This window comes from Eschscholzia californica, unplaced genomic scaffold (genome assembly GCF_041429995.1).
Source record: "Eschscholzia californica isolate CP2 unplaced genomic scaffold, dmEscCali1.0.p SCAF_2, whole genome shotgun sequence".
Lineage (NCBI taxonomy): Eukaryota > Viridiplantae > Streptophyta > Magnoliopsida > Ranunculales > Papaveraceae > Eschscholzia > Eschscholzia californica.
Window position 1 is genome coordinate 67342118 of NW_028238309.1, and position 11715 is coordinate 67353832.

The window sequence follows — 11715 nt, forward strand, 5'->3', positions numbered from 1 at the left end:
ACTCTCTTTTTAATTTTGTAGTTAAATTGATGGACTTGGGCACTTAAGTGGCGCCCGAGAAAAGAAGATTGTCACCATGAAAGGGTTATAAGCGAGCTTACTACCACTTGTGGCTAACTATTCAACCCACATCGATCGCCCTAATTTACTTCATTAATGTATCATCAACAATGGCTTCCAAATTGAGTGCACATAAAGTAACAAGACGTGACAAAATAGACCAAGAAATCTCATTTCTTTCAAGTAAAGATTAGATTAACATCACAAGTAATGAGTTTTCTTTCTACTAGTTTCTTTCTCAAGTAAATTTATTTTCATAATCTAGTATTGCAGAGAGAGAGAGAGAGAGAGAGAGAGAGAGATTCAAACCTACATCTTTTTTTACTTAGCTTTCTATAAAACTCTGCATATCTGTAGTTTTCTTTTCTTCACCTAATTACATTATCTTTCTAATAAAAAGAGCGAAAAGAAAGACCAAAAGACCTCCCTTTTCGCCCGCTTCTTAATTCTGCTTCTGCTGCTGCTTCTGTTGTTCTTTTAATCTAACTCCGGAAACCTGTCACATCTGTCGTATAAGCCTGCTTTTTTGTATTCGTTTTTTGATTTCTTCTGTTCTTGCACCATTGATGAGATGAGATGAGATAAGAAGAAGATGAAGCTATCTAATGTTTCTTTCTTTCTTTCTTCATTTTGATTGTTCGATAAATAGGAAAAAGGATAAGGGGGGGGGGGGGAGGGGGAGGGGGATAGTTGCTAATTTTGGGTATAATGGGGCTTTAGGATCTATAATCCAGTACTTTGATCTCTATAATTCTTCTTTGTTTTCGGAACTTGTATCTATATGACTGTCGAAATGCTGCTTGCTGCTGCCATTGAAGATGCAAATGGGCTTTCTGGGAGATTAAGTCCTTGGGTGCTGCAAACATAAAGAAAACCAACAACTAGGTCTAATATACCGACAAAAAATAAAACAATACACGATAAGTGAATATGATTCATCCTAGTCTGATTCTGAATACGAATAGTCTGAATCCAACTTATTTTAGTAAAGGGCCGGCCACCTAGTCGTTTCGATTTATTTTAGACAACAAACTCTAAATTCAGACTTATTTTCATGCTCGAATAGACAAAAACCAACAGAAACAACCATTTATGGACTGGAAGAACCAATTGTGTAGTTTTCGGGTTAGAGCGCAATAGAGGTTGACCACATTCCAAAATCAAGCCTCAAGTTCTTACAGACATTCCCATTCATCTAAATGAATTATAGTAGGAGAGACTTACCTATCTGCATCGTTGTAATTGGTGTTCGAGTTTCTAGCTCTATCGTCACTTGAAGAACCAATGTTTAGAACATCAAATAGGTAACTGAAGTGATCGACGGTGGATGTGAATTCGTTATGATCTGCACAAGATATGACATTAGAGTTGAAATTGGAACTTTTGGGTGGGAGAAACTAGTCAATAACAATCAAATTACAGATTTTAGAATAAAATCATCAATAAAGACCTTCAGAGGGCTTGAACTCGTCCAATGAGTAACCAAAGTAAGGTGAGTTGGTTAGTGGCTTAGAAGCTAACTGAATTTCCGATAAACGCCTCATCTCATATTCTTCTTGCTCATCAATTAGCTGCTGCTTTCTCAGTAATCTAGCCTGCTCAATGAATCTAGGCACTGTCGAAGAAGAATAGAGGAGTCAAAGATGACCACATAAACAACTAAATATCGAGGCATATTGGAGTTCGCTCGTCAATCACATAAGAAATCTTTATTTTGAATGAAGTAGATACGATATTTTTCTTCAATGTTTCAACTTACAATTACTTGGCATGCACGAACTATAAAAAATCGACAATGAAACTCAGTAGTGATTCAGTACTCACTTGATTGAAGCTCATGTTCCATTTCGAGAAAGCTCGAAGGAAAGCACATAGGAGTTTCATATTTCTCAGCATACCTCCTGCAAAACAACCAAAAAAAGAGATTAACGGATAGAACATTGAACAAGAATGAGAAACAAAAAAAGATAAACAGAACCGTAGAACCGAAATGAAGTTGCATGAAAGATTACCTATCAGATAGCCGCGACTTCTCTCGATAAGGCTTAACCAAAACCCGAGCTCCACAAACAAAATGGGGATTCCCTTTGTTTAAAATCATCTTCACAGTGTCTGCATATAGAAAAGTCACAAACCCAAACATTCTTTTCTGTTGGCAGGGGATTCTCACATCTTGAACTTGCCCATAGCTCCTGAAAATAAACATCAAATATAAAGAAAATTAAGCACAGGCTATTGAAAAAGAAGCAAAATCTCCAGAAAACAACATCTTCGACGATCTTACTTGAAGTAGTTCGAAACATCTTCCTCAGTAAAAGTGCTCTCAGCTGGAAAAGTTAGATAAATCTGTCTAGACCCAGAAACTACACTACCATGATCATTTCTCTCGTTCCTAAACTCCATATATCTCGGAGCATCTTCTGCCAATATTACTGCATGCTGCCCATGAGGTCTGCAACTCAATTATAACAACGCCCACAGTTAAGAGTGTATATATATATATATATATATATATACATACATATACACAAACAAATGTATATATATATATAGATAGATCTTTTTCTTATATGATAAAGAAACTTTATATCTAAAGATTATAGAGAAACACCTGGGCGAGAGTTCATGATCGAACCTGTCAATGAGGCGAATACTGTTCTTCAACCGAGCAAGGAGCTTGGTTAAACTATAACCAGCCTTCCCATGTCTCTGGCTCTCGGTCAGGTACCCGTCGGCTTGAAGACTCCTTCCATATTTCTCATAATATAACAACGGAAGAGCCGCAATTGAAACAGGATGTCCTCGACGAGATTTCAAAAGCTCAGTTAGCTCCAACTCGAGTTTCTCAAGAGACCCAGGAAGGAACATATGATCTTCATTGCCAAACTCACTTCCATTTTGGCATAAAAACTGAGAAAAGGAATCGGGAGGGATAGGCCCGTGCCAATATCGACAATTAGTTCCATGTTTACAGAAACCCTTGAGGTAATAATGGCAAACCTTCACGGGAAACTCAGGCAAGCTAGGGGATCTCCTACTGACACGTCCAGCTAGTCCGCCCACTGCTCCATCTGGGTAGCAGTAGTTACCAGCAAAATCAACACCTCGGTGATTAACAGAGTCAATAGACTCATCTAAATTCAAGAATGGAGCTTGATTATGGAGTCCATAATCATCCGCGATTGATTCAGTGTAAATTTGAGGAATATAATCCATGTTATGAATTTGTGGTTGATCCCAGAAAGAACGAGACGAGGCTGGGGAGTAAGGGGTAAATTGAGTGGGGAGATCCAATTCCGTTGTCAAATTCATTGAAGGTGGATGAATCGGGGTTGGGATTGTTGGTTTCGAAATAGCTAGTTTAGCCTTGTTAATAAGAGCTTGAATCAAACTTTCAGGGCCAAACGACAATCGAATCATTTCTCTCTCACTGATATCTTGTAAAAGAACATAACCAATGATTTTGGTGGCATTTTCGGGTTCTAGTTGTCGAATCCTACTGAGAACAACCTTGGTAGATTCAGGGAAATCCATTTCACATCAAAATACTGCAACTACAAAAACAAGGAATTCAAAAAAGAAAATTAGATAGAGCTGGCATGAAATGAACGCTCACAAAGAAAGGCCTCAAACAATTAACATAAATATAAGATTTATCTAGGTCACAAGATAGCAAAATCAAACAACAACACAAAATACCCAACAAAAAAAAAATCTAGACAACCTAAAAAAATTGATAGAACTCACCCATACCCAAATCCAAACCTAGAGTAAACCTATAAAAAGCTTCATATTTATGAAAGAGAGAGAAACCCTAAAAACCATACCATTTCTTCTCATCTTCCCCTACTTAACCTTTTCCCTATCATTTGTTTACCTATTCTAAACCACAATATAGCATTGAAAGCTAAAACATGCCCTAGAAAAAGGACCACAATCTACCCAAAGTACTATATCCAAATAATCTTGTAATTTATCTATTCAAAGAAAGCAATATATGACTTCATGAAGAATAAAGGAAATGATACTATAGAAAGCACTAAGGGAAGAAAAAAAACCTAAAAAAAAGATGGAAGAATCATAAACTTCAAAACAGAATCAGCACTCAAAACAATAGAAAAAACAAGCCCTAATTTCTCTATTTGACATAACTTCTCTCCTTTTCTATATCTAGAAAGGGGAAAACCCTTTTTTCAGGAAGAACAAAAGATTAGAACCAGAAACATACTATACTAAAAACATCCTTTTACCCTCCCTAAAAGAAAACCCTAGGTTAGTTTCTTTACCCAAAAGCAAATGCCTTAAAAAAAGATAGAAACTGAGCTAGAATCTGTCATGAACATCAAGGGTAAAAACACTCAACCATGGCTTCTTATAGTCAGTTTAAGGAGAGAGAGTGGATAGAAACAAAACCCTTCTGCAAAAACAAGTTTTTTCAGAACCGACTTGAATGAAGAGTTTCTCTCTCACTACTAACACAAACAAAAGCTTACCACCCAAAGAAGAAAATATAATTTTTTTGATCTACAAACCATTTTCAGAGATTTTGGAACAGACCCATATTTAGAAACAAGTTCTACTACTAGTAGAAAAAATCCCAAAATTCATTTTCATGAGATAAGAAAGAAGCAAAATAGAAGATTCTTCCATAGATATTAAAGAGAAATCTTATATACCCACCAAATCTTATAAGCTTCTTATGGTGAAACAAAAGTCAGAAGAACTAATAGAAGTCCACAAACTCCATGATTGATTACTCTGTTTTTCTCTCTCTCTCTCTCTAAAAAAGAAAACCTCTGTTTTCTTGTTTCTCTCTCTATCTATATTAAAAAGGGTGGTAGGCTTTTCAATTTCTCTGGGAACAAGGGCGCTTGTCCTTGAGTTTCAAATCAATATCAATATTTATATATAATAATTAATTTTGACCCACTATTTAATCTAATATTTATAATTAAATTAAAACAAAAACAAACCAACTCACGTTTTCTCTCTCTAGATTTTTCTTTTTAAAATATTTTGAAATCATTTCTTCTAATTTACAGGTTGTTAACTTGTTATTGATTTGTTAGAGAGAAATTAGGATTTAAAATGGAAAGGGTCTTGGTTTTACAGAGAAGATTAAACAATAATCTTACAAATCCCAAAATACCCCTAATAAAAACATTGTAATTAAAGAATAAAAAAATACATAATTTTGGAAGTTACTAAGTGGGGTTAGTGGGTGGTTTTAGAATTTTAGTTGGTTTCTATAAAAAAAAAATTGTTTTAGCTTCATAAACAATGTAATTTTAACCATTCAATAAATATAGCTTAATTACCATTTTTTCGAAGAAAAAGGTATTAATTTTCGGAACTAAGATATAGTTTATTTATGTTGTTCGAGTTCAAAAAATTAAAACTGACGAAATCAGTTGGAGAGAACTACTTAATATCCCAAGTTAATAATTCAATTCTTATAACGATAGAGTTATAATGACATATTTATATTGATGATCAATAATGAATTATATCTTATACTATAATCTTAGAACCTAATTGGGTTTAATTGAGGTTAGACAAAAGGATTGGGGTATATCCTACTAAATTTACATGTCCGGCACAATAATTACCAAATAAATTAGAAAACAAGGATTAGGGGTTAGGAGTGATTTGGAAACTAGACAAGAATTAGGGGTAGTTTAGGAAAATTGGAGGGCTCTCATGAGGAGGTAACCGGTTCAACCGGCTAAAAAAGAGGAGATGACCAAAGAAATATGGAGAGATTTTTTAGGGCTAAATGATTGGTTCCAATTTAGATCCTAATCGGAAGCAATTCGGTAGACAATTTAGAATCTTTCAACCATTGGAACCGGGAGTTTTAGTTAAGATAACTCCATCTTCCTCTTCTTTAGTTCTTTCTTGATTTGATTGCCAAACAAACCCCTACTTCTTTTCTAGTACTGTATTTGTTTTGTAAGAATTATTTATTAAATATTTAGTTTAAATAGTAATTCTTCAGTTTCTTAGTCAGCCCTAACTTCCCGATTCTTGTCCCCTACTTTGTCCACCTATACAAGTAATAGAAAGAGATTTTGATTTTGATCTCTATTTTTATATTCATATTAGGACTACACCCGGTTTTATGAAAAAATTCTGATATACTCCGTCGCGTAGACAGAAAATGTTAATTTCTAGTTAAATATCAGTTGTGCAAATCACACACGTGAATCAGGATAAAAATGCCTTTACGTATGATTTTTACATTAACCCTCAATTTGATATCGATATTAAGACTACACACTCGTTTTTTTTTTAAAAAAATTGATTTATAACTCAATGTGGACGGAAACCATTAGTTTCTGGTTTAATCGTAGTTGTGTGAATCAACTTCATCAATTCCTTCTTCTTCTTATTCTATTAATCAACTTCATAAACCACATACAATCATTCTCTTTCATCGACCCCGACCACCCCTACACAACCACCATCGCAATCTTTATCTTCACAAGCCACCATCACAACCATCATCAATCTTAAGGGCTTTAGTCAAAGATCAAAGGTGTATGCCTTCTTTGGTTGATAAGAGCTAGTTGAATTAGAGGGCAACTCATAAAAGAAATCAATTTTCATAGTTGATTAAGAAGATAATGATGACGATGGTGGTGGTGGCAGTAGTCGAAGATCGCCATGATTTCAAGACAAGCTCATTCTGGTCCATGTGTCTGAAAAGAGATTACTCCATTTTGGGATGTATAAGTTATTGATACTTTGGTCCGTATTTTTGAAAAGTTTATAAGATTCATTATCAAAAAAATCAGCAGTTTGTGAAGATTAAGATTGTGGCAATGGTTATATAGGTTGGAGAAGGTGAAGAAGGTGATGATGATGGTGGTGGCAGTCAATGAAGGGAATAGTTGTCTGTGGTTGATGAAGTTGATTAATGGAAGAAAAATGAAGAAGGTATTGAGATGAAAATTAAAATGTAAATTAGGGCATTTTTGTCCTGATTCACGTGTGTGATTCTCACGGTTGACATTTACCTAAAAGTTAACGTTTTCCGTTCACGTGAGGGTTAAATCAAAAGTTTCAAAAGAATGAGAGTGTAGTCCTGATATCGATGTAAAAGTGGGGGTCAATGTCAAAATCATATATAAGAGCATTCACATGTTTGATTCGTACCACTGACGTTTAACGAGAAGTTAACGTTTTTTGTCCACGTGAGAGTGTAAATCAAAAGTAAAAAAAAAACAGGAGTGTAGTCCTCATATCTATACAAAAGTGGAGGTCAATGTCAAAATCTCCCCAATTTTAAAGACAAATTTTGAACAAGTTATTTATTTCATCATTTTTAATGTCAGTTGTTTTAGAAAAACAAGAAAAAAAGTTATGAGAAAGACTGAAAAGCCTAAAAAACTAATTATGTATTTTGGTAAGATATTTAGTGTCAGTATACCCCAATGTTTAATGTCAGTTGTTTTAGGTAAACAAGAAAAAATTTGATGCGAAAAAAGATTGAAAAACCTAAAAATCTATTTATGCATTTTGGTACGATATTTGATTCACTATTCATTTTTCTAATCCCCGTATCACCGATCATCAAAACATAAAAATTTGTTATAAAAGATCACTATTTATTTTGAGTAATTATATCAACCCTTAAAAGGGTAATTTAGTTTTATTTGAGAGAGAAAAAGAGAACCCCGTCGACTTCATATAGAACAATTTCATCAAAAAAAAAAGAAAAACTTAATATAGAACATGTTATTGGGTGGGAGTACGCCCAATTTATTCATGTTTGAGAGTTTTTTTCCCTTTACTTATAAACAAATGTAGTGGGGACAGTGTTGGAATGAATTTATATATGTGGGGATAATCAAAGTGTCTAAATATAATATGTATATAAAATATATATGCATTTTGGATAAGATGATCACACTTGTGTGTACTTTAAGGTCCTTTAGATAGCTCCAAACTCGTTTACATTATTTTTTGTAATTAACTTCTAAACTATTCTTAGAAAACTCTTCTCCATAATCTTTTTCATAAACTAGACCATAGAAAACAAAATCATTCTGTATCCTAAACGTTTCGAAAATGTGACGGTAACAGATTTTAATCTCGAGTGTCTCAAACTCAAACAATCGTAATAATGAAAATTCTTTATATTGCACGACCAGGTTTTTTGTTGTTACAATATTTTCCTTTGTTTGAGAATATCGCAAGTTCACAACCATTAGGAAATTATAAATTTATGTTCATTAATATGTTTAAAATTAGATACTCGAAATATGTAGAGGAATATAAAAGTTTCTTTCACTCTTTAGTCAAGAAAATTATATTATTAAGGTATGTACTCCAAAATTCTAGAGGTCACAGGAGTTCAGTTTGACTTTAGGCCGTAGTTTAGTTGGGTTTTTGGATCGGTCCTGTAACAATTTAAATTTGACAGTAATTAGTTTCACCATTCTCAATAAAAATAGATTAGTAGGTAAAAGCCATAACAAGGGGTTGGAAACGGACCAGACAGGTAGTTCACGGTCACTTGCTCTTTCGGTGCGGGTTGAGCGGATAAATTCTCAATTTGTCTGTTCTGACATCTGGACAAATTGGACAGACACTTGACAACGTTTGGTTGTCTGTTGTCCATCCGAGTCCGCCTAAATTGTCGGGCAATCCAGGTACCATATCGTCATACTCGGGCACAATGTTGTTTTTTTTGCTCGAGTGTCCATAAAAGATATTGATTACTATTTCACCCAAGCAAAACCCGTAAATGTAGCCTAAACAAGAGTATTTTATCCCTCAACTCTTTTATAATTAAGAAACCCCAATCACTTTTTTCTTTATCACTAGTGATGCATGTGAGATTAAAATGGGGAGACCAAAATTTGTTTTCTAACAACAATATAACCTCACATTGTATACTCTTTGAGATGAAAGAGATACAAAGCAACATATCTTGAATACTTTTATGTCTCCAATGCATAACTCTAAACTTGTTTTATTTATTAGTGTGTCATGGTTATTTTTGTAAAGAAATAATTAGTCATTTTAAAAATATAAAAAACTTGATTTGTATTGGTCGAAATTCAAATATTGATGAGTTGACAATTAGAGATATCTAAAGAGACTTGAGATATCTCTATTTAACTTCATGCACATCATTTTAGAGATCCAAAAGACTTGAGATATCTCTATTTAACTCCATGCACATCATCTTAGAGATCCAAATTGTGTGTTGCATCAGAGAGATATTTTAAACAAAAATAAATAAATCATATGTGACACACTGACACTCAAAATTTCTAAGATTGAGATCCAAATTGTGTGTTGCATCAGAGAGATATTTTAAACAAAAAAAAAAATCATATGTTGTCACAGTGACACTCAAAATTTATTAAGATTGAGGATTGCATTGGAGATGCTCTTATACAACATTGTACATTTTTATTTTGAAGTATTGATAGTTCTGGTTTGCCCTAACAAATCTCATTCCTCCCTAATTACATAGCAAGTGCTGCTTTAAGAACACTATCTTTAAGGTGGTTTTCTCCCTATAGGTCTTCATTCATAAGACTCATCCGTTGCTATTTTGCTGGCATACAGTTTGACCTCTCAATCTCCTTATGTGTCTATTTCTTAATTTTAAACTTAGTTTAACCTTCAATTAAAGAACACAATCTGTTAGATTTGATTTAATAGGTAATTCAATAGTTCGACTTATAAGGGTTCTTAGTCAGGAAGGTTTGGTTTTTCCTAACATTAGCTAAGGAGGGTTTCAATTGTGCCCCACGAGTACTGGCAGTTTTTTCGAACGCACTGCAGATCGAATAAGCTATGTAAGTGAACATAAATTACAATCGAATTACTATTTTTTTAGTTTTATTCTTTGTGTTAGTTTATTATTTATCTACTTCAACGATCAATTTTAATAAGAAACACTTACAATTAAAAGAGGTCGTATAGGTTTCTTTCATAAAAATAAAATCTCACCAATACCAACTATTTAGATGACAACCTACTGTTAAGAAAAGTATGAACTGTTTTCCTTTAGTTTTTTTTTTTTTTTTTTTGTTGAGGATGTTTTCCTTTAGTTGGGACTCAGTTAAAAATAAAAATTTTAAAAAAGAAGAAGCTAATGTCATCAATCTTTGTTGGGTGTAGCCCAATAATACACAATAAAATAACAAAAAAGAGAATTCATGGCTGTCATGTCTTAATACTATATCCAATTCCATACAAGTCCCTTTCTTTGTTTCTACATTTTTATATGTGATATTTATTGTTTTTTTTAAGATAAATAACTAGAGCTTTACTAATTTAATTAATTAAAATGATTATCTCATTAAACAAACATCTAATATATAATAAAAATCTTAAGAATTGGTTGCACGATCTAATGCATGACGCTCTTGTGGATTCGAATACAATAGACCATTATTAATTTTTAAAATAAAAACTTTTTATTTCTCTTAAAGTTATCCATAGTTTTGAGCAACTCCAACGCATATGAGACTGGGGGTGGTGGGGGGGGGGGGGGGGGGGGTGGGGAGGGGGGGGGGGTATTGGATTGAGACTTTCGCGGACATTTGAGAGTCCGCGAAAGTCCGAGGCATTCAAATCCAAACATTTGAGAGTCCACGAAAGTCTGAGACATTCAAATCCAGACATTTGAGAGTCCACGAAAGTCTTAGGCATTCAAATCCAGACATTTGAGAGTCTATGAAAGTCCGAGGCATTCGATTGTCTTCCAAAATGTCTCAGACTTTGGTGGACTTCATAGTTTGATGGATTTTGTGAAGGATTTGGGACAATTTTGGAAGCCAAAATGTCTTTCAAAAAACAAGAGACATTTGAAGTCCATCATGTGATCAAACAACAATAATAATATTAAAATAATAAATGTCTACCAAATGTCCACCAATATTCACAAATATTCACAGATGTTTACGAAAGTCGAAAAATATATATTTGAAATGTTAGTATAAATATATTATTTCATGTGATCAAACAACAATAATAATATTAAAATAATAAATGTCTATCAAATGTCCACTAATGTCCACAAATATTCACAGATGTTTACGAAAGTCGAAAAATATATATTTGAAATGTTAGTATAAATATATTATTTCATGTGATTAAACAATAATAATAATATTAAAATAATAAATGTCTACCAAATGTCCACAAATATTCACAGATGTCTACGAAAGTCGAAAAAAATATATATTTGAAATGTTAGTATATATTTTTTGTGATTAAACAATAACATTAAATATATTATTTCATGTGATTAAACATTAATAATAATATTAAAATAATAAATGTCTACCAAATGTCCACCAATGTCCACAAATATTCACAGAGGTCTACGAAAGTCGAAAACAATATATATTTGAAATGTTAGTATAAATATATTATTTCATGTGATTAAACAATAATAATAATATTAAAATAATAAATATCTAACAAATGTCCACAAATATTCACAGATGTCTACGAAAGTCGAAAAAAAATATATATTTGAAATGTTAGTATAAATATATTATTTCATGTGATTAAACAATAATAATAATATTAAAGTAATAAATGTCCATCCCCGTGACATTTTGTCTATGGATCAAATGTCTTGAAATGTCTATAAAGTCATTTTGTCTACAAACTCAATGTCTT

The 11715-nt window shown here is 32.9% G+C and overlaps 1 protein-coding gene across 12 annotated transcripts; it reads right to left on the reverse strand.

Annotated features, from left to right (window-relative positions):
• Positions 1–216: 216 nt before the first annotated feature.
• LOC147560605 (zinc finger CCCH domain-containing protein 18-like) lies at positions 217–5116 on the reverse strand. Of its 12 annotated transcripts, none has more exons than XM_086662759.1 (8): positions 4741–5116; positions 2696–3614; positions 2345–2512; positions 2073–2252; positions 1885–1961; positions 1511–1675; positions 1285–1405; positions 217–916 (listed from the first exon to the last, which is right to left on the reverse strand). In XM_086662759.1, the coding sequence occupies exons 2-8, from the start codon at positions 3592–3594 to the stop codon at positions 838–840; spliced, it is 1689 nt and encodes a 562-aa protein (XP_086518885.1). In that variant the 5' UTR covers positions 3595–3614; positions 4741–5116; the 3' UTR covers positions 217–837. The 12 variants fall into 12 exon arrangements, with proteins under 12 accessions (XP_086518885.1, XP_086518889.1, XP_086518883.1 ...); XM_086662763.1 differs by having other exon boundaries at positions 5042–5111; XM_086662757.1 differs by having other exon boundaries at positions 2672–3614; positions 5042–5103.
• Between the last annotated feature and the right edge of the window lie 6599 nt (positions 5117–11715).